The 23,962-nt window shown below is 33.0% G+C and overlaps 1 protein-coding gene across 4 annotated transcripts; it reads left to right on the top strand.

The window, feature by feature from the left end:
* Positions 1 to 409: 409 nt before the first annotated feature.
* Positions 410 to 22,825, top strand: LOC111701950 (uncharacterized). 4 transcript variants are annotated; one of them, XM_023473437.1, is made up of 15 exons: positions 410 to 494; positions 601 to 630; positions 3,753 to 3,800; positions 7,472 to 7,566; positions 8,276 to 8,354; positions 10,192 to 10,228; positions 10,396 to 10,488; positions 11,732 to 11,811; positions 12,674 to 12,797; positions 13,287 to 13,335; positions 13,936 to 14,022; positions 17,834 to 17,928; positions 19,868 to 20,002; positions 20,829 to 20,899; positions 22,235 to 22,825. In XM_023473437.1, the coding sequence occupies exons 1-15, from the start codon at positions 448 to 450 to the stop codon at positions 22,281 to 22,283; spliced, it is 1,119 nt and encodes a 372-aa protein (XP_023329205.1). In that variant the 5' UTR covers positions 410 to 447; the 3' UTR covers positions 22,284 to 22,825. The 4 variants fall into 4 exon arrangements, with proteins under 4 accessions (XP_023329205.1, XP_023329203.1, XP_023329204.1 ...); XM_023473435.1 differs by having other exon boundaries at positions 7,460 to 7,566; XM_023473436.1 differs by having other exon boundaries at positions 3,753 to 3,806.
* The last annotated feature ends 1,137 nt before the right edge of the window (positions 22,826 to 23,962 follow it).

The raw sequence follows: 23,962 nt of genomic DNA, 5'->3' as shown, positions 1-23,962 counted from the left end.
ACTAACCAAGCAGCTCAACATAATACAACCACGGACAAACCAAACTAACCAAGCAGCTCAACAAAATACAACCATGGACAAAACAAACTTAAAGTTCAGACTATGAAATGTCCTATCTAAAAGATAATATATGCGTCCTATATTTGCCAGTTATAAGACCTTATTTAAGGCCAGCTATGTAAATATATATACATATATATATACATATTTACGTGTATATATATGAGCGAAGAGCTTTATTATATAGATTATATAATAAATACAAAAGTAAGGATTTTTTAAAATTCACTAGGTTTTATTTTTTAATGTATTTAGTAAAGATTCTTAAGTATTCATTAGGCTAACCTTTTTAATATATTTAGAATTCACTAGGTTAACTTTAAGATAAATTGCTATAAATTTTTTTTTTCAGATTTGTGAACAATTTACAGTAGAAATGAGTTTATAATGAACACTGAACAGGACTCCCATAGTCAGAAAACTAGTCCAACCAGGAAGCTAAAAATAAATACAAATTTTTAAGAAAAAAAATAATTCTAGATTTTTCAATTAATTTTGTTTGACGATTTTAAAATTTTTATTGTAAACAATTTATTCTAGCTTGAAAGAAAATGGAACGCATAGTAAAGGGTGAGAAATATATAAACACATACCTTTAGAAAAGAAAAAAAATGATATTTTTGTTTTATTTGGAAAATAATCATTTGCTGAATGAGCAAGTGAAAGTTTAATTAATAATGAATTGGAATTAAATCCTATTGTGGCCGGGACCATGGATCAAATTAAATCTTAATTGGATTTCTTTCTAAGCAGGTTTACAAAATTGATTCTAATCATTCTAAATCTTGATTGAAAGGTTTTGAGTCTTTGCCACAAACGCAAACATTATAATACCCAATGGTGGAAACCTTTGATATTTCAAACTTAAATTATTTAATCAAACAAAATACATAATTTGAAATATCTAAGGTCTACGACATTGGCTTAGAGAACAGAAAAGTAGAGTTTGTGACGAAGACTCAATTCTTTTGGTTCTTTGGAATATTTTGTTAAAAAATGGATTTTTAAACTTATATCTCTGTAAACGTTTTTCACTTTTTCACTACAACAATTCTATTTATTTTCAAAATAACTATTTTGCATTGGCTTAAACATTATTCACCAATAAGACGACCTTTAAACACTAAAAAACATTAAAAATACATTTTATAAACACGACTAAAAGTTACCACTATTTTACCGATCCCAATTTTCTTCGGTTTTTAATTCTAAAGAATTTGTTGTCATAAAGTAAACGTGCTAATTTCGAGCAGGTCATTGTACTAGTTTTGAGCAGAACATGCAAAGTTTTTATAATGTCGTGCTGATATTTTAGTATGTCGTGCTGATGGTTTAGTTTAAAATGCTAATGGTTTAGTATAACGTGCTGATGGTTTAATTTGAAATGCTAAAGGTTTAGTATAACGTGCTGATAGTTTAGTTTGAAATGCTAAAGCTTTAGTATAACGTTTTGATGGTTTAGTTTGAAATGCTAAAGGTTTAGTATGACGTGCTGATGGTTTAGATTAAAATGCTAAAGCTTCAGTATGACGTGCTGATGGTTTAGTTAGAAATGATAAAGGTTTAGTATGACGTGCGGATGGTTTAGTTTGAAATGCGAAAGCTTTAGTATGACGTGCTGATGGTTTAGTTTGAAATGCTAAAGGTTTAGTATGACGTGCTGATGGTTTAGTTTGAAATGCTTAAGGTTTAGTATGTCTTGCTGATGGTTTAGTTTATAATACTAAAGGTTTAGTATAACGTGCTGACGGTTTAGTTTAAAATGCTAAAGGTTTAGTATGACGTGCTATTGGTTTAGTTTGAAATCCTAAAGGTTTAGTATGAGGTGCTGATGGTTTAGTTTGAAATGCTAAAGGTTTAGTATGTCGTGCTGATGGTTTAGTTTGAAATGCTAAAGGTTTAGTATGACGTGCTGATGGTCTAGTTTGAAATGAAAAAGGTTTAGTATGACGTGCTGATGGCTTAGTTTAAAATGCTAAAGGTTTAATATGTCGTGCTGGTGGTTTGGTTTGAAATGCTAAAGGTTTAGTATGACTTGCTGATGGTTTAGTTTGAAATGCTAAAGGTTTAGTATAACGTTTTTATGGTCTAGTTTGAAATGCAAAAGGTTTAGTATGACGTGCTGGTGGTTTAGTTTGAAATGCTAAAGGTTTAGTATGAAGTGCTGATGGTGTAGTTTGAAATGCTAAAGGTTTAGTATGACGTGCTGATGGTTTAGGTTGAAATGCTAATGGTTTAGTATGACGTGCTGCATGATGGTTTAGTTTGAAATGCTAAAGGTTTAGTATGACGTGCTGATGGTTTAGTTTGAAATGCTAAAGGTTTAGTATGACGTGCTGATGGTTTAGTTTGAAATAATAAAGGTTTAGTATGAAATGCTGATGGTCTAGTTTGAAATGCTAAAACTTTAGTATGACGTGCTGATGGTTTAGTTTGAAATGCTGATGGTTTAGTTTGAAATGCTAAAGGATAAGTTGCTAAAGGTTTAGTATGACTTGCTGATGGTTTAGTTTGAAATGCTAAAGGTTTAGTATGACGTGCTGATGGTTTAGGTTGAAATGCTAAAGGTTTAGTATGACGTGCTGATGGTTTAGTTTCAAATGCTAAAGGTTTAGTATGACGTGCTGATGGTTTAGTTTAAAATGCTAAAGGTTTAGTATAACGTGCTGATGGTTTAGTTTGAACTGCTAAAGGTTTAGTATAACGTGCTGATGATTTAGTTTGAAATAATAAAGGTTTAGTATGACGTGGTGATAGTCTAGTTCGAAATGCTAAAGGTTTAGTATGACGTGATAATGGTTTAGTTTGAAATGCTAAAGGTTTAGTATAACGTGCTGATGGTTTAGTTTGAAATGCTAAAGGTTTAGTATGACGTGCTGATGGTTTAGTTTGAAATGATAAAGGTTTAGTATGACGTGCTGATGGTATAGTTTGAATAGTATGACGTGCTGATGGTATAGTTCGAAATGATAAAGGTTTAGTATGACGTGCTGATGGTTTAGTTTGAAATGCTAATGGTTTAGTATGACGTGCTGATGGTTTATTTTGAAATGCTAAAGGTTTAGTATAACGTGCTGTTGTTTTTCGTCAAAATTATTTCCTTCCTTCCTTTCCATGTTTCGTTAACTTACCAGAAAAATTTATCTCCTAGATACTGTAAAACTTTGAACCAATCTAAATGAATATCTATGACTGTATCCAATACATTTAAACTCTATTACAACCTTAATGCATTGCAGATACTTGAACCTAGTTTTAACCTTAAATGTGAAATGTTAAAAAATAATTAAATGATTTTTTTGGGGGGAAGAAAAACACTATATAGGACGGATGAGATATCATTGATTCTATACTGTATAGGACGGATGAGATATCATTAATTCTATACTATATAGGACGGATGAGATATCATTAATTCTATACTATATAGGACGGATGAGATATTAATTCTATACTATATAGGACGGATGATGTATTAATTTTATAATATATAGGACGGATGAGATATTAACACTATACTATATTGGACGGATAAAATATCATTAATTCAATACTATATAGGACGGATGAGATATTAATTCTATACTGTATAGGACGGATGTGATATTAATTCTATACTATATAGGACGGATGTGATATTAATTCTATACTATATAGGACGGATGAGATATTATTAATTCTATACTATATAGGACGGATGAGAAGAACAAGATACAAAACCGTTGGTTACGAGCTACTAGGTTCAGGTTTAAAATTATTAATCTAAGAGTGACAAATTCAAAATATAAATACATATTTTACTCTGCCATTAAATTGAGTATGAAAATTAAACAAATTATTGTTGATATTACCTTGTATACAGTCGTTACAGACACATTTATTAATTGGAATTGGCTCTTATATCACGTAGATATTCATCTAGTATCCAACATCCTGAGATATTCATCTAGTATCTAGTATCCTGAGATATTCATCTAGTATCCAACACCCTGAGATATTCATTTAGTATCCAACACCCTGAGATATTCATCTAGTATCCAACACCCTGAGATATTCATCTAGTATCCAACACCCTGAGATATTCATCTAGTATCCAACACCCGGAGATATTCATCTAGTATCCAACACCTTTAGATATTCAAATAGTATCCTGAGATATTCATATATTTTCCAATACTCTGAGATATTCAAATAGTATCTAGCACCCTACGATATTCAAATAGTATCTAGCACCCTGAGATATTCATCTAGTTTCCAATACCCTGAGATATACAAATAGTATCCAATACCCTGAGATATTTAACTCTAGCTTTCCTCAAAGCAGTCTTTGCAGAAGCGCTTCTAACAGTAACTAGGAATACAGGGAGAAAAATGGCAAAAGTTAAACGTATGAAGGGATATTGATGAGGAAAACAAGATAATCAACAAGGAATGCCTGCATTCCTCTGTCAACTCTGTATTACCCTGGAGAACAGTGGTTTGTTATCTCTCTGGGTCTAGGCTTGCTATGAAAAAGCTTGACTTGCACTCCCTAGAAACAGGTCTGGTTAGCCATGGGAAACATGTTTTATCCATTAACCACGGATCTTCCTAATGCGGAGAAACATCAAGTGCACAAGTATAATTTACAAGTACTGCCCAAGATGTTCTTGCACATCAGTTTCAAGACTCCAACTGTTGATAATCTACTCCTAGCCAAAACTTTTGTCATTTGGTCCTTTAAATTTTCAAAATTCCACGTTTGGTGCAGTGTTCTTTTTTCTTTCCTCACCCTTCAACAAAGCTAGGAAACATTAATTGTGTATAGATCTATATTTAGTATAGTCATCAACATTTAACAATCTACAAACCTGCTGAGATTGCAAATTTCAGAAAACTTGCAAGGATTATTATTTTATTATTATTATTTGCTCATGAGTTCAGTGTCAGCAGCTGAGATATTGAATTTAGAAACATAAGAAGCAGAGATTAGCAGGATTCTGAACCAAGGAATATATAAGAAGAACGTACGGACTATTTCTAATACCAATTATTTGGAAAAGATTAAAAATAAATGTTGGGGTGTTGTTTCCCACTAGGGGTTTTCGAGGTCCTGGGATTACACCCGGAGATATTCATCTAGTATTCAACACTCTGAGATATATATCTAGTAGTCCAGCCTTGAGATATTCATCTCCAACACCCTGAGATATTCATCTAGTATTCAACACCCTGAGATATTTATCTAGTATCTGACTCCCTGAGATATTCATCTCCAACACCCTGAGATAATAATCTAGTATCAAAAACCCTGAGATATTCATCTAGTATCCAACACCCTGAGATATTGATCTCAAACACCTGGAGATATTCATCTCCAACACCCGGAGATATTCATCTAGTATTCAACACTCTGAGATATTTTTCTAGTAGTCCAACCTTGAGATATTTATCTAGTAGTCCAGCCTTGAGATACAGTATTAAACTAAACCTCCTCTGTATTTAAACAAAACTTCTTGATTTTATGATATATGAGAAAACTTGATACAGCTTCTAGATGGAATATTTTAAAAGTTAACAGGTCTTTCCTAAAGTTTTATTAATAAGGTATGAATTCTTAATGAAGATTATGAAGCGAGTTTAAATTGTTAGAAAAGGTGAGACGGGTGGATAACATCTATATTTTGAATGTTCGCCTGTTTGTATCCAAAAAGCGACAGAACAACTGAACCAAATTTTAGTGGTAACTCAAATGAAATTGGATAATGATGAAAAAATGGCGACTCGAGAGACAGCAGTTAAAATCTAAAAATTTTACTTTAAAAGAGGTTAATATTCTAAACATTTGCTGTTCTATTCAGCAGTATTTATAGTATCAAAAGTCTACGAGATTAGGATAAGAGTTTGCGGCGAGTAATCAGTTCTTTTATAAAATCATAATTTGTCGGGGGGAATATATGTTTTAATTAGGTTTCAAAAACAAGATTAGCGGGAAACAAATTATGTTTATGTTAAAATTTTTATGAAATTCTGTTTTAAAAATTGCAAATTTTTGCAAATTCTGATATCTGCAAAAAACCGCGATGCATATTTTAAACAAATATATAATAAAAATGCAAACAAAATTAAAATAGAAGCAAACTAAAATAGAAAACTCATTTGAACACACATACAACTTCTAATCAACTATATCTATAGATGTTAAGTTAAATAAAGTTAAATTTAAAATACAGTCTATATTGACAGTTTGTGAAATTGCGAGGACCTTCATGTGCTTACTTGGACTTCATAGGAGATGAATGGATCTCAGCTAATATAAACGAAAATAATTTACACAAGAGAAGAATTTTTATAGACAAATTGTATAATTCATAAACTATTATTTTGCTTCTTAATTAGATCGAAATCTACATTATATTATATCCTTTGTACGGGGTTCAGTTCCAGCCTAACTATAAGACAAAGGACATAAATGAGATAATTTCAATCTTGGATTAAAAGGGTCTACAGTGCAACACAAAGAAATTCAAACTCTTTGATTCCAGTTAAATCAAAAATCTTAATTCTCATGATTTTCTGGATTATTTGGATTATATAATTAAAAAATTATGCAAGTACTTTTTTTCAGTTAATGTTAAAACAAATGTCAAATTTAACTTATAAAAATAATTCTTAAATATTTTTAGAAACAACAATCTGAAAAATAAGAAACTAAATTCATTTATTATCATCATTATTTTTTAAAGAAACAAAGAACATGTTGTTGGAAAACTCTGAAAACTTTTAAGTGGCCTTTAAAGTAGATTTGAGAACCTTTTTTTCTTTTGAATACTTAAAAACGATGAAAAGGATTTAAATATTTCGATAAATATTTAAACACTAAACCCTTTTATGCAGACGGAATTTAAAAACGTATGATTTTGTGTTTGATACAGATATATTAGACCAAAGCCGTGAACTTTTGATCGGACAGAATGAGATATCCTCATTCCTTAATCTAATCCGTTACCTAATCCCATATTTTACCATTCTCTTATTGCATGGCCTACTTCAGCCAATGAAAGGTCGGAACATATGTATTGTACAACTCGGCCAATCAATGCAGTTAGGATTGGAATGAATATGAGCTTATAAAGAATTTGCCACAAACTCTGATTTTCTAATCTCTATATCTTTTCAACCCAATTTTGTGGTCCTTAGATATTTCACCCTTGGAATTCTGTTAGATCAAATAGTCTACGTTTAAAATATCAACGTTTTACATCATCAGGTTGCAAACATACAGAGTTTAGAAAATTTGAGTTTGAGGCAAAGACTCAATTCCGTTATCTGGCAAACTAAGCTCTAAAATTCAAAAGTTTACATCAGCTTCAAGTTTTCAGCAATTTTTGTCCAAACCGAACATTTATATATTGCGTAGATTATTGCGTAGGGGTACGCGGACATTCCTGTTTGGTAAATCTGTAGATAAGGAACAGGAGGACTTGGACAGGAGTACAAACAGCCAGGAAATACATCGGGATACAGGCAGATACATTTAACACAATCATATAAAAAAATTCTTAAAAATTCTATTTCTTATTCAAAATTTCAGGCAACTAGTTCAAATTCAAAGTTGAAAACTAAGCTTATATTTAAATTTGTAATCTTGAATTGAATAATACATATTTTCTTGGATTTCCCGTTCCCATTCAGTCTTTGTCACAACTCAACTTTTCTAATCCCTTTATACCTGATGGAGTAAACCTTTGATATTTCAAGCTTAGATTTAATGGATCTTTACAAAATGTATAGTTTGAAATATCTAAGGTCTATGACATTAGGTTGCACAGATATAGGTAATAAAAAACCAGAGTTTGTGGCAAAGACTCAATTCCTTTACAAATTAGTTGTTAATGAAATCAAAAAAGGGAGCAGACCACGTGGATTTAACGGTTCTTTCAAAAATCCAGAAAGCTTTGACTTTCAATCAGAATTTGACCTATTAAACAAAATTTTGTTGCCTTTTTTCTTATATACTTTTTTGCCGGTAAATACTTTTTGAATGAAAAGTATAACACAAACAAATCCGTAAGTTTAAAGATTGTTTAATTATAGACAAAAACGCATACGACTTCAAATAGAAGAAACAGAACGCCTCTCACTCTGGTTAGTCTGGGGTGAGACGTAAACACCAACCAATCAAGTCTAAATAACCAATAAGAAATTATATTTAAAAGTTAAATAAATTTGTCAGACATACCTGAGAGTTCTGAACCAGAAACCAAGAGCAAATCTGTCTGGAAGGAACATATTTGGAGTACTTTTATTCATAGGTTAGTTTGTTGATAGTTTGTGTACTCTACATAGCTCCTCTAGTTTCTCTAGTTTCTCTAGTTCCTCTATTTCCTCTAGTTTCTCTAGTTTCTCTAGTTCCTCTAGTTCCTCTAGTTCCTCTAGTTTCTCTAGTTTCTCTAGTTCCTCTAGTTCCTCTAGTTCCTCTAGTTTATCTAGTTCCTCTAGTTTCTCTAGTTTCTCTAGTTCCTCTAGTTCCACTAGTTCCTCTAGTTCCTCTAGTTCCTCTAGTTCCTCTAGTTTCTCTAGTTTCTCTAGTTTCTCTAGTTCCTCAAGTTACTTTAGTTTCTCTAGTTCCTCTAGTTTCTCTAGTTCCTCTAGTTCCTCTAGTTCCTCTAGTTTATCTAGTTCCTCTAGTTTATCTAGTTCCTTTACTTCCTCTAGTTTCTCTAGTTCCTCTAGTTCCTCTAGTTTATCTAGTTCCTCTAGTTACTCTAGTTTCTCTATTTCCTCTAGTTCCTTTAGTTCCTCTAGTTCCTCTAGTTCCTCTAATTCTTTCAGTTACTCTATTTCCTCTAGTTTCTCTAGTTACTCTTGTTCCTCTATTTACTCTAGTTCCTTTATTTTCTCTAGTTCCTCTAGTTTCTCTAGTTCCTTTCGTTCCACTAGTTCTTCTTGTTCCTCTAGTTCATCTAGTTCCTCTAGTTCCTCTAGTTCCTCTAGTTCCTCTAGTTCCTCTGGTTTCTCTAGTTCCTCTAGTTCCTCTAGTTACTCTTGTTCCTCTAGTTACTCTAGTTTCTCTATTTCCTCTGGTTCCTTTAGTTCCTCTAGTTCCTCTAGTTCCTCTAGTTCCTCTAGTTCCTCTAGTTCCTCTAGTTCCTCTAGTTTCTCTAGTTCCTCTAGTTCCTCTAGTTCCTCTAGTTTCTCTAGTTTCTCTAGTTCCTCTAGTTCCTCTAGTTTCTCTAGTTTCTCTAGTTCCTCTAGTTTCTCTAGTTTCTCCAGTTCCTCTAATTCCTTTCGTTCCTCCAGTTCCTCTAGTTCCTCTAGTTCCTCTAGTTCCTCTAGTTCCTCTAGTTTCTCTAGTTTCTCTAGTTCCTCTAGCTCCTCTAGTTCCTCTAGTTTCTCTAGTTCCTCTAGTTCCTCTAGTTCCTCTAGTTCCTCTAGTTCCTCTCGTTCCTTTAGTTTCTCTAGTTCCTCTAGTTCCTCTATTTTCTCTAGTTTCTCTAGTTTCTATAGTTCCTCCAGTTCCTTTAGTTCCTCTAATTCTTCCACTTACTCTATTTCCTCTAGTTTCTCTAGTTACTCTTGTTCCTCTAGTTACTCTAGTTCCTCTAGTTTCTCTAGTTCCTTTCGTTCCACTAGTTCTTCTTGTTCCTCTAGTTCCTCTAGTTCCTCTAGTTCCTCTAGTTCCACTAGTTCCTCTAGTTCCTCTAATTCCTCTAGTTCCTCTAGTTCCTCTAGTTCCTCTAGTTCCTCTAGTTGCTCTTGTTCCTCTAGTTACTCTAGTTTCTCTATTTCCTCTAGTTCCTTTAGTTCCTCTAGTTCCTCTAGTTCCTCTAGTTCCTCTAGTTCCTCTAGTTTCTCTAGTTTCTTTAGTTCCTCTAGTTTCTCTAGTTTCTCTAGTTCCTCTAGTTCCTCTCGTTCCTCTAGTTCCTCTAGTTCCTCTAGTTCCTCTAGTTCCGCTAGTTTCTCTAGTTTCTCTAGTTCCTCTAGTTCCTCTAGTTCCTCTAGTTTCTCTAGTTTCCTAGTTTATCTAGTTCCTCTAGTTCCTCTAGTTCCTCTAGTTCCTCTAGTTCCTCTCGTTCCTAGCCCTCCATTACCACCCTACCCTCCCTTCCCATTCTCTTGTTGTCTCAGCATGAAAAGAATATTTGTCAGGGCTTACAGTGAAGAGTTCTCAGAACAGACTGAGAAGGGAGATTATCTGTTTTTATATTTGCTCTCAACAGATTATAATTAGTTTATTTCAAAACTTTTATTCTGCTTTCTTTCAATTCTAAATACTTTTATTTATTTATTTTTAACGAAGGAAAAATGATTCAGTTTCCAACTAAAACCTAAAAATATAAAAATCTCCCAAAGGGTTCGGATCAGATAACAGAGTTTCAGAGAGCTAAATTCCGACATTTTTTCTATCATGTTCTTGATCTCAATTCAGATCATGTTATTTCTCAGGTAAAAATATTGTAATGATAATTATAAATTAATTTTCAGCGAAAATCTTGTATTTTTGCGTTAATGTCGTCTTCCTATTCCACAGTTTTATGAGTTCAACTGTAAAAAGTTAGGGGTTTTGTTGGTACCAGTACAAACGTCGGACACACAAACGTCGGACGGTACAAACGTTGGACCAGGAAAAAATCAGATTAGTACAAACATCGGACCTGTACAAACGTCGGACAGTACAAACGTCGGACTAAGGGAAAAAATTATTTGAATTTTTAATAATTTAAAAAAGTTATTTCCTTTTATCTACTGGTCTAATAAGAATCTACCCAAAGAAACTGAGTTCTTGCCACTAACTCAAATATTCTCATCCATATATCTTTACAACCTGGTAATGGTATTAACCTTTGATACTTTCGAACTTAAATTGTTTAATCTTTTAGATTTCTTAGGTTAAAATATTAAAGGTTATACGACATCGGGTTGGAAAGACACATCAGTTTGTGACAATTGAACTCAAGTCCTATTTGGTCTGTTGTTTTAATCAGTGCTTCCTTCAAAGGATGAGACTTTATTCAGTTGTCTTTGATTTTTATCACAATAAGTGAGTGATTATTAATCTATTTCTTATAGCAATGGTCTTTTTTTCAAGCTCAACCAAAGTCCGACGTTTTTCCTTATAAATGTACCCGTTCGACGTTTATAAGTCCGATGTTTGTACTGGTATATTTTTTATATCTAAAGGGTTTCTAACTTTCCCAGATAGCTTGGAAATCTGGAAAAGTATCATAAATGCTAATCTTTGATAAAACTAAGGTTTGATTGAAACGATGTTGATATATTCAGTTATTTTTCAAGGAATATTTAGTTTTGATTTTTATATTGATATAATGCTATTTTCTTATTCTCTATTCTCTGTAATCCTCAAAATATTCTGCTAATTGGGGTTTACTGTATGTAATCATTTAAAGCAAAGGGAACTGATTAATCGCTTCAACTCTTCTAACTCTTTACAACCTGATGGTGTAAACCTTTGATCTAGCAGGAGTTCATCGTTTTGAATATCAAAGGGTTCACCTTCGGACATCAGTTTTCAAAGATATAGAATTTGATAATAAGAATTTTGGACCAAATAATTAGTTCCATTCGATAGGATTGTTCTAAGTTTTTTTTTCGTTATCTGTCATTCTTAAGCTGCCAAAAAAATTGGATTCAATTTTTTTTTGATAAAGTATTCTCTAAACTATTCCAGGAGGATTTCGACCGTCTAAACGAGAGAGTTCGTCATTATATGGATTGGTCTTCAAACAGCATTCATTTCCTTGCATTAAGGAAAGTATACGGAGACAAAATTAATGTTTTAAAATTTTAAGAAACAGATGTTTGAAGCAATTGTAGAAAAATACTAAATTTAACATTTACAATTTCAAATTTCAAGGATTGAGGCAAAGTAATCTATAATTTTAAAAACTTTTTTACAGCTTATTTACTATGGCAGAACTAAACCACGAATGGAGTTAGACATCAGGCCCATTAACACCTTCCTAACTAAATGATACTTGACCATATGTTGATACTAGCCACAGCGCTTCCCTGGCCCCTTTCCCTCTTTTAAAGCTGTAGCTCTGAAGATCCCAAACCGAACATTTAATACCAAAACTTAACAAACAATAATTAAGTTAACAGCCAAGTTTGTTTATATAAACTGAATGCTTTGCTAATATTTTCCTAAAAGTCAATATTAAGGATACAGCGGTAGTCAATAAACAGTTCTTTTACTCTTTCTTTTGACTAAGAATGCCATTTTTAACTGTTTTCCTTGATGTAGATCTGAAAATGTTCTGAGGTCTAAACTTTCGTGGAATTAGCCCTTGATCTTGATCTTGATATCCAATCTGACCATTTTTAAGTTTCAGGTTAATGTGCTTTATTCCTTAATTTATAGTTATAGTCCCTGCATGCAGGATACGATCACCCTGGAATATCCAAGAGAATATGGTTTAATCCTTCGGACGCCAAAAGATAAGGATAACCGCGGAATTCACAGCTGAAAGTTAGACAATTTTTTTAGTAGAATTGCAAATCCACCGCGGCATTTCTACTCAAAAGAAAGAACAAAGACGACTGAAATACACATTATATATATACTTGAATATGTATATCATATTGCCTGGAACGTATGCAATGTACCTAGAGAGGTTCACTGTCTTTTCTTGGATCATTTCCTCAACACTTCAACCAAGATTTCAGACCAATCATTTGATTTCTGTGATCCGTTCCGGAACTTGGGCTCAGGAACAGAACAAAACACAACTAAGGAAAGATCAAGATTACTCATACTCTGTTCTATTTATTCAGATAATACCGGATATTTTGATTTTTTTCAAACTGGTTGTATTTTGACGTTCTTAGAACTTCGTGAATAATAATTTATTTTAAAAAAAACACATATTTGAATGATATCAGCATTTCATTTAAAATTTTTTATTTTCCTAAAATAAATTGAAAACTTTTTGCCGATAAAAAAAGATATTTTTTAAGCATCTTCTGAAGCCAACACAGTTCTGCACTGAAAGCAAAGTTTTCTAAATGTTTTCTCAATGAGTTTCTAATCCCTACATCTTTGCAGCCTAGTGTTGTAAACAAAAGATATTTTTTTAAAATAATGATTCTGTTAGTAATCTAGGCTTGAATCATTTAAAGTTTAGACAATCAAGATGTAAGGATGTTAGTTTTAGAATATTTTAGTTTGTGACAGATTTGATTTCTTACTATCTGGAACGAGTGTCCTGATCTTATTACTCTAGGTCTGTGTCTCTATAGATGAGTGGGTTGATGTTTGGGGTATAACAGTAGGTAGGATATTTTCATCTACTAATCCTTTCATTTAAAGCTGGAGTAAGCCATGAAACTGCTCGCAATATGAACACTAAGTTATGATATCAAAAAATTCAATGAACATGGTACATCAAATACACATAATTCCTTTAAATGTTCTCTTCATAATCCAAAGTTTTAAGGGTCATACTGTACAGATATGTATTTACAATGTCACAATCAAGGAGTATGAAATAGAAGGGAGATACAACTGACGCGGCCCGCCCTACCATATGATTATACATGCTTTGCAGACGGGTACTACATTTGTAAAAGATATATTCAGAATAGGTTATTGTATACGCGGTAATTGTACATCAGACAAATATTTCTTATTCAAATGAAGTATCGTCTGCAAAGCATGTATAATCATATATGCATAAATAATAATTTGTTCGCATAACAGCGTTATCTATTTTCAACCTTAATTTTAGGTTTAAGTTAAAACATTTTGAAGTTTTGGATTTTCTATTTTGCTATTGATTTTTTTTAAAAAAAACTCTACCTTTAAGGTTTTTTTGGTACGCCCCTCCCAAACATTTTTTAATACATTTTACATGTGCATACTTGTACATATAGGAAAAGCCCGTAAACTAGCTGATCTACCGATGTGGTTACAATACTATCCGAAGACACTGTTTGACACAATAAACAGGAGTGGAACAGGTGTTTTATATTTTAATTATTAACTATCTATGGAATTCATAGATTAAACAGAAAGTCGTCGTTGGACGATAAACACTAGTTCCGCACATGGAGCTCTCCAATAATATTGACAAAATTTACCAAAAACTGTGTGTGTTTTTTTTAGGGGGGGGGGGAGAATGAGGTAAAAATGTTGATATTATGCGTATTTTCAAGTACTTAAAGAAACTGAAAGTGTAGTTTCAAGTGACCCTCCTTGTAAAAATGACAATGTCCGTTTTACAACGGTATCTTAAAACCCTTATCTAATCATAAATGTGGAATATAGCGTCGAAAAGAAATTAATTCTGATAATTTCTTTAGTGTTTCTTTTTACAGAGAAACCTCAAACGAAAAAATTCACAATTTATCAAACAAAGCTTATAAGGAAACCGTTGTAACTCGGGTATTGTCATCTCTTCACATGGAATGCCACTTGAAATTACGCTTACATTCCCGATATTTCACGATAATTTCTAAAATCTGAAATTATGCTTTGATGTTGTAGATTACTAATCTTTATAGAAAAGCAGTCTCTTTATTTCTGTTTTAATTTTATTTCTACAATGTATGTATGTGTGTGTAGAAGATACATAAAGATATATAAATTGTGTACGTTCTGTCCTCTAATTATTTATCTAAACTAAGAGAGAGTAATTTGATAACCTTTCTCTTTCTTTCCTTAATATATGTAGATAAGCTTAATGTAAACTTTAGTATTTTTATATATAAACACATATCACGCAAAATTTCCTCTTTAGTTATTTTAACTCCAGATTCAGCCTTAAATCAGGTCGCGTCAACCTAGTTGAACCAGCTAGCCCTGCCTAGAAGAACTAAGCCAAATATATTGAAAATTTAACCTAGTTGAACCATCTAGCCCTGCCTAAAAGAGCTAAGCCAAATATATTGAAAATTTAACCTAGTTGAACCAGCTAGCCCTGTCTAGAAGAACTAAGCCAAATATATTGAAAATTTAACCTAGTTGAACCAGCTAGCCCTGCCTAAAAGAGCTAAGCCAAATATATTGAAAATTCGGTGATGGTGATGGAACAAACCTCTGTAGAGTAAAAGAAGTAGATGTTAGTTCCAAATTTTATGGAAAATATATTTTGTCTGGGTTCACCCTTTTCAGTTCTAACGATAAAGTAACCATTGAAATCAATAGTAAAAAAATGTTAAAAAACTACAAGAAAATAAACAAACAACATTTTTTTTTTTTAAATGTCAAATGGACGATTCACCGACAAAGGGTCAAACGACCCAGGGTCAAACGACACAGGGTCAAACGACACAGGGTCAAATGACAAAGGGTCAAACGACAAAGGGTCAAACGACAAAGGGTCAAACGACAAAGGGTCAAAAGTGCGACAAAGGGTCAAACGACAAAAGGTCAAAATGATAAAAATATTACTCGGCCCAGAAAGTGTCTTAACCTAACCTAACCCTAAATAATAATAAATAAATGGATATAATTCACCATGTGGCCACAGCGCTCGGCCCCCTAGCCTGTCCTAGCCGCAGCGCTCGGCCCAGAATGTACCTAACCAAAGCATAAATAATAATAAAAAAAATACTAACTGACAGAATTAAAAAAATTTGCCCCTTTGTCGCATTTTTTGACCGTTTGTCGTTTGACCCTGTGTCGTTTGACCCTTTGTCGCGTTTTTGACCCTTTGTCGTTTGACCCTGTGTCGTTTGATCCTTTGTCGTTTGACCCTGTGTCGTTTGACCCTGGGTCGTTTGACCCTTTGTCGGTGAATCAAATGGACACTGCTGTGTAGTTGGTGTACCGAGTGATATACATATATATACAAGACTAAAGTAAACAAAACCTTCAGAAATAATATTTGAGAACAATTAAAATGTTTAAGTGGCATTTATCACTACTCTAAAATTATAAATATTCCCTTTTAAAACTTTTCATTTCTAATCTAGCAACACTTTTCATTTCTAATCTTCCAGCAACATTTTTCATTTCTAATCTTCTATCAACATTTTCATTTCTAATCTAGCAACACTTTTCATTTCTAATCTTCTAGCAACATTTTGATTTCTAATCTTCTAGCAACATTTTTCTTAAGATAGACAGAAATTAGCTAATTTTTCCTGAAGAAATAAAACTAAAAGAACTTACTTTGAAAGGGAAAAGTTCAATTACTTTTTCAGTTCAATTAAAAACGGACGGTTTCAATATTTATATTGACTCTAAACACATTCTAATTTGGTTAATCTCACTTTTTTGGAGCCCTTTGTACATTATAGACTCAACAAACATACAAATAAAATTGCTGAGAACACATAATTATACATACTATACATATATCCATATATCTAATAAATATATATAAATGTATGTATATGCATATTGCATGTATATTGTCAGAATAATGAAGATATCTACTCTTCTTCCAATTCTACCAAATGCCACGTCATCGGATTACAATTTTCCCATTTCCAATTAAATCAATAGAAATTTAAAGGAAATAAATGAATTCTATCAAAAACATTAAGTTTAGACTCTAGGTAAGGAATGCACGAACAAGACCGAATATAAAATTGTTAAAGGGTATAATAGATAACATACAAACCAACATATTTGTCATGATGATTCATTAAAAGAGTTATTCGGTATGAGACGTCTATAACAATTTTCTCCTTATAGACGCAACAGATAGAAGTAAAATTAGTAGCAATCAAAAGCGCTTTTTTGTCGCATTAAGTCTATACCCCCTTTCATTTTTCACGAACACTCCCTTTAACTGCAAAAAAATACTCTTTACAGTACATTTTACTGATTGTAACTTTTTTTTCCAAATATCACTGAAAGGTCAGGTTTAAAAGTTCGCAGATAATTCAAAGATTTTTCTTAAATATTTCTGAGATAATTCTGAGATAATTCTAAGATATTTCTTAGATAATCCTGAGATATTTCTGAGATAATCCTGAGACATTTCTGAGATAATTCTGAGATAATCCTGAGATAATCCTGAGATAATCCTGAAATATTCCTGATATAATCATGAGATGATCTTGAGATATTCCTGAGATAATCCAGTGATAATCTTGAGATACTCCTGAGATAATCCTGAAAAAATTCTCAGATAATACTTAGTTAATCCAGTGATAATCTTGAGATAATCTTGAGTTAATACTTAGATAATCATGAGATAATACTGAGATAATCCTGAGATAATACTGAGATAATCCTGAGATAATACTGAGATAATACTGAAATAATCCTGAGATAATCCTGAGATAATACTGAGATAATCCTGAGAGAATACTGAGATAATACTGAAATAATCCTGAGATAATCCTGAGATAATACTGAGATAATACTGAGATAAGCATGAGATAATCATGAGATAATCTTGATTAGAGATAATCATGAGATAATCAGGAGATAATACTAGAAAATTGCAAGATAATAATTAAATTCTATTAAGTCTATTCCAAGATTGAACACAGTTCACTTTATTCTTATTGTATTTAGATATATTTCATGTTTATTTTATCTAAATAAAGGTGATCTTTCTATTGTTTAGATTGAACTACGCAAACTGATTTCTTGGATTTAATTAATAAAGTAGAAAAGGATCAGGGTTACGATAAACCCAGGGAGAATACTGGAATAGTATTCTTTTATTCAACAGTATATCGACCGATTTACGTCGCTTTATAAATATTAATGGTTAACAACATCAGGTTGCAAAGCTATAGAAATTAGAAAATTTGATTTTGCGGCAATGACTCAATTCCTGTGGTTCCTGATTAAAAATGACTTATTTAGGTGAGATATCAAAGAAGGAGCTGAAACTGTTCTTTACTGCCTTCATGGACGCAGGACGGTTGGGAGATTTATCTCTCTCAAGAGAAACAGACAAGGAATTTTTCTTCAAATATTAAATTAAATAAAATAAGTTTGACAGCTGAAGAAAACTCTATATTTTTGACCTTTTATCAGACATTTTCTAGATTTAACGTTCAAAACCTTTCAGTTGCAATTTTGTTAAAAGTTATCATAATATGTTTGTATTTCCACAGAACTTTTTAAAACAATGTAGAACATCTCGAGAACATTCTACAAAAGTATTGTCAATTGTCAAATTTAGCTAGGAATGGATCAGAATTTTCTTTTCTGTTTAATTGATATTAGGTGTTTTTTGGCTATGTTTATACTTTGGAATTTTTCTGTCAAAATGTAAAAATGTCGAGTCCATTTCTTCTGATCAAAGAATATATTAGGTTTTGTCTTCTATTCAAATATTCCTTTATTGAAGTTACTAAAGGGGGGAGAGAAGAATAAGGATGGGAACTGGGAATAAAGAGAATAGGAATAGGGAATAAAGAAAATAGGAACAGGAAATAAAGAGAATGATGAAAATTGAAAGAGAGAAGAATGAGAATAGGTAGAAGAAAAATAAGAATAGGAATAGTTGGAGAGAGAAGAAAGAGGTCAGGAAGAGGGGAAAATTAGGATAGGAATAGTTGAAAGAGGATAAGAAGAGGGAAAAATTAGGATAAGAAGAGGGAAAAATGAGGACAGGGAGAGAGAAGAATGGGGAGAGTAAGAGGGTAAAATGAGGATAAGGAGAGGGAAAAATGAGGACAGGGAGAGAGAAGAATGGGGAGAGTAAGAGGGTAAAATAAGGATAGGAAAAGGGAAGAACGAGGAAAGGAAGCGAAAAGAATGATATAAGAAGAGGGAAGAATGAGATGAAGAATGAGGATAGGAAGAGGGAAGAATAAGTACAGGAAGGAAGAAGAAGAATATAAAAAAGGGAATAAATGTGAACAGGAAGAGTGAAGAATTAGGATAATAAGAGAGAAAAATTAGGATTTAAAGAGAGAGAAGAATTAGGATAGGAATAGAGAAGAATAAGGATAGGAAGAGAGAAGAATGAGGAAAGATAGGAAGATTTTAAGAAGAGAGAGAGAAGAAGAATTTAAAAAAGGAAATAAATGTGAAAAGGAAGAAGTTGATATTGTGTGTGTTGGGCAGACGTTAGATCTACATTATTCAAGAACCAATTTATAGAGCTCGGATTAATCTTATAAATTCTTAATCTTAGACTTGGATACTTGGATAGGATACTACTGGATTCCTTGGATAGGATACTACTGGATTCCTNCAAAATGAAGTGCTTGTACTTTGTTTTGCTTTTTTGTTATTTAAAAAAGTTTCTTATTCGGTGGCCCTGGACCCCCCCCCCCCCCCCCGCTTCTCCTAAAAAATGGCAACTTCCCGCGACTATATATTTAGCTCAACATGTCCTCACGATTTTATCTTTGCAACGTGCACTATATGCTAGATACTACTGGATTCCTTGGATAGGATACTACTGGATTCCTTGGATAGGATACTACTGGATTTCATTCTGGTAAAGGTCTCCAAATCCTAAGAAATTGAACTTTTCTCTTAGTCTTTAAAATATCAGTACAAAAATATTTTTTATGTTGTAAAAGGGGTGGATTGTAGCTATATAAGGAATATTTGTCAAATTATTTCAATTTAATTACAAAAGTCCTTTCTACAGCATTCAATTAAGTAACAAAGACAAAGACATAAGAAATGATTTTAATTCCCAATTGGCCGTAAATTTAGAAAATAATACACAAAAAGTGTACATTATTCATTATAGCTTGAGGTGATACCCTGACACGATCCTGCATATTTAAACAGTCAAATAAGTATAAATAGATTTGTTTATAAAGTATGTGAACTATTCCCTCTGGGACAGTTCTTTAAATTATTCATTCTGATTGTAGTCTAAACACTCGGTCATGAATATTTCAAGGTGTCGATAAAGAAAAATGTGTGAAGGCGTTCAATGCTCTGACAAGTGGAGGAGATGTTCCTCTAACCTTCCATGTTTATAAACTCAGTTTTCTAAATTTTCTAATTGGAAAACAACCAAATGGTCCAGGACAGTTTCTGTTTGGTACAGTGGAGGTCAAGGTGAGCTATATAGGATTTATTTAGAAAATATCAACGTTTTCGTGAAAACTGAAAATTAGTTTACGTCATTCTTTTAAAAAAAAGAAAATTTATTACTTTTTAATGTAGAAGTAAAACCAAGATAGAAATTTGTATTTTATGTTTAAATTTCCTGCGAAAGAAACAATTAATTTTAAAGAACAATTAGAGTCTAGAAATTGAGGTTAAAATCTACCTCAAGACTGTCTCCACTTAATTATTCCCCCCCCCTAAACTCAACATTCCCCTTTATTCCTGAAACTTTTTTGCAAAGTTTCGCTGGATAATCTTTTAAACAACAAAACTATTTATAGAAAACTTTCTGTAATTAATAATGTAAATTATGAACACTAAATAGCTTGAAGATTTCGTTCTAAAAAATCCTTTGACTGAGAAACTTTGCTTTTAAACTTTAGAGACAAATAAAAAAATATTAGTTTTCATGTTAATTTGATGTGTGACATAAGATGGCTGAATTTACTGAAAAAATCATTATTCTTCCATTTGAAATTTGTTCTCAAATCCTACTGTTATATCTCTAATTCCCAACAGATATTTTCACAAAAAAAACATTTTCCCAAAGTATATTTAAAAAAGAAAATTGCAATATGAAAAGTGGAATTTAAAAAAGTTGATATGATTATCAATGGAGGAGTATTTGTATTTAAAAAAATTCTAAAGGGAATGTAATCTCAAGATAGTATCTTTTTGGCATAAGTCCTCACTGTATATATATTCCCTTTTGGATATTTTTTATTCATTGATTGAAGTGGAATAAATTTCTTGAAATAAATATTGCTTGATTCAGGATCAGAGCAGTGTCTTTCCAATAGATTACAGTGCACTAAACTCAACACAGGAGGAGAGAGAACCATACAGGTTAGTTTTCATCCTAGTTTACGTCCTGGTTTTCATCCAGGTTTTCATTCTGGTTTTATCCTGGTTTTCATCCTGGTTTCCATCCTAATTTCAACCCTGGTTTTCTTTCTGGCTTTATCCTGGTTTACATCCTGGTTTTCATCCTGATTTCTATCCTGGTTTACAGGATTTAATCCTGGCTTTCTTCCTGGCTTTCATCCTGATTTTCATTCTGGCTTTCATCCTGGCTTTCATCCGGGTTTTCATCCTAGTTTCCATTTCGGTTTCCCTTTTGGTTTCCATATCATGGTTTTTATCCTGGTTTTCATCCTGGTTTTCATCCTGGCTTTTATCCTGACTTTCATCCTGGTTTTTATCCTGGTTTTGATCCTGGTTTTGATCTTGGTTTTCATCCTGGTTTTGATCCTGGTTTTGATTTTGGTTTTCATCCTGGTTTTCATCCTGGTTTTCATCCTGATTTCTATCCTGTTTTTTATCCTGGTTTTCATCCTGGCTTAAATCCTGGTTTTCCTCCTTGTTTTCATCCTTGTTTTCATCCTGGTTTTCATCCTGGTTTTCATCCTGGTTTTCATCCTGGTTTTCTATCCTGTTTTTCATCCTGGTTTTCATCCTGGCTTAAATCCTAGTTTTCCTCCTGGTTTTCATCCTGGTTTTCATCCTGGTTTTCATCCTGGTTTTCATCCTGGTTTTCATCCTGATTTCTATCCTGTTTTTCATCCTGGTTTTCATCCTGGCTTAAATCCTAGTTTTCCTCCTTGTTTTCATCCTGGTTTTCATCCCGGTTTTCATCCTGGTTTTTATCCTGATTTCCATCCTGGTTTCTTGGTTTCCTGGTGTATAAGATTGTAGGAAATGTTCAAGGTTTCGTGAACTCTCCTGGGCTTAAACATGTTCAAAGTCTTATTAACTCTTTTGAATTTTTGTAAATTTATAATCTCAAATGATAAAAATGAAAAATTTCACGAAACATTATGTAAAAGTTTTTCTTTTGATCGAAACCTAGAAATAATAATGAGATGATGAGAAATCTTGATTACTCAAAATCAAAATGAAGTGCTTGTACTTTGTTTTGCTTTTTTGTTATTTAAAAAAGTTTCTTATTCGGTGGCCCTGGACCCCCCCCCCCCCCCCACCGCTTCTCCTAAAAAATGGCAACTTCCCGCGACTATATATTTAGCTCAACATGTCCTCACGATTTTATCTTTGCAACGTGCACTATATGCTATTGAATTCAGATCAAATAATCCAATCATAGATTTAGACCATCAGATTGCAAAGATATAGGGATTTGAAAATTTCAGTTTATGGCAAAAACTTAATTTATTTTAATTTCAGCCTTGATAAACTAGAAAACAGAGGGAACAGAGCATCTGTGATCGTGTAATCACTTATCAGGGAGGGTCGGAGAACGGACAATTTGGACGGACAATGATAAAGAGAAGGAACAAGAGATTGTGAAGAGAAGGAGGAGGGCATTGTGAAAAGAGAAGGATCAGGAGATCGTGAAAAGAGAAGGATCAGGAGATAGTGTAAGGAGAAGGATCAGGAGATGGTGAAAAGAGAAGGACAATGGGATGGTGAAAAGAGAAGGCCCAGGAGATAGTGTAAGGAGAAGGATCAGGAGATGGCGAAAAGAGAAGGACCAGGAGATGGTGAAAAGAGAAGGACCAGGGGATGGTGAAAAGAGAAGGCCCTGGAGATAGTGAAAGGAGGAGGGCCAGGAGATGGGGAAAAGAGAAGGACCATGATAAGAGATTGTGTAATGGAACCATGATACGTTGAAAAGAGAAATACCAGAAGATGGTGTAAAGAGAAGACAAGAAGATGGCTAAAAGAGAAGGACAGCAGATGGCTAAAAGAGAAGGACCAGGAGATGGTGAAAAAAGGAGCAGGAGATGGTGAAAAGAGAAGGAGCAGGAGTGGTGAGATTCGACAAAGCGAAAAAATTGAAAATTAGAGAAGCAGCATGATTGGGAGAGGAAGATCGAGGGAGGATAAGAACCTGCAGGAGGTCAAACGATATGCAGGAGGATGAAGGAGTGGCAAGACCGGGGAAGGACAAGAAGCTGCAGAAGGATGAAGGAGCGGCAAAATATGACAAGGATAGGAAGCTGAAGTGGATTTAGAAGTGACAAGATCGAGGAAGGATAGGAAGCTGCAGAAGGGTAAAGGAGCGGCAAGATCGGATAAGGATAAGAAGCTCAAGGGGATATAGGAGTGACAAGATCGAGGAAGGATAGGAAGCTGCAGAAGGATAAAGGAGCGGCAAGATCAGATAAGGATAAGAAGCTCAAGGGGATATAGGAGTGACAAGATCGGGGAAGGATAGGAAGCTGCAGAAGGATGAAGGAGCGGCAATTGGGAGAAAGAGCATTTATGAAGTATTTTGATACAATGGAGAGAAAAGTAGTAATTTAACATTTAGAAGATAAAAAGAAAGAAAATTCAGAGTGACCCACATCGCATTAAAATAAAAGTTTTAAATCATGTCAGAAAATTTTATGACATGATGATTGATAACCCTGGTAAGAATCCACATCTGAAATCAAAATATTTGAGCCTGAATTTCAGGATTAATATAGGTCATTCTATTTTCTCGGCATTCACAGTTGTCGGCGATTTTATCAATACAATAAAGCGAATTTTTAAAATGCTTTGATCCCTGGCAAGCATTTTTAAAATAACAAGTTTACAAGTAAAAAAGAGAGAAGCTGTTAATTGAAAACTTTTTTTAAAAATGTTTAAGTGTTTCTGCAGTTTTAAAGCTTAGTCGAAATTAAAATTATAATATAAAGTCGTCTTCATTGAATTGACATATACGACGACAAAATTATCCCAACTTCATATATTTAAGATTTATCTAAACCTAGACTACCTCCTTCATAGTTTAGTTGAAGAAACTAAAGACGTAATTTCATGGAGTTATCCCTGTTTCCTCTCTAAAAATGGATTATTTTCAATGGTGGTTCACTTTACATTGATTTTCAGATTAATACCGCAGCGAAAGGGTGAATTTATCTTTTTAAGAAAGAAAAACGACAATATCACAATTCCACATTGTTT

The sequence above is a fragment of the Eurytemora carolleeae genome, unplaced genomic scaffold (assembly GCF_000591075.1).
Source record: "Eurytemora carolleeae unplaced genomic scaffold, Eaff_2.0 scaffold289, whole genome shotgun sequence".
Classification (NCBI taxonomy): Eukaryota; Metazoa; Arthropoda; class Copepoda; order Calanoida; family Temoridae; genus Eurytemora; species Eurytemora carolleeae.
Note: the sequence above shows the minus strand (reverse complement) of the source record. Positions and strands in the feature narration are given on the sequence as shown.

What these genes read in the sequence shown, in the direction of transcription:
- LOC111701950 (XM_023473434.1), top strand. Translation starts at nt 448, where the DNA reads ATGAACACTGAACAGGACTCCCATAGTCAGAAAACTAGTCCAACCAG. An exon ending in AATGGAACGCATAGTAAAGG is followed by an intron (nt 631 to 3,752) that starts GTGAGAAATATA and finishes TATACTATATAG; the next exon opens with GACGGATGAGAAGAACAAGA. An exon ending in CAGATCATGTTATTTCTCAG is followed by an intron (nt 10,489 to 11,731) that starts GTAAAAATATTG and finishes AAACTATTCCAG; the next exon opens with GAGGATTTCGACCGTCTAAA.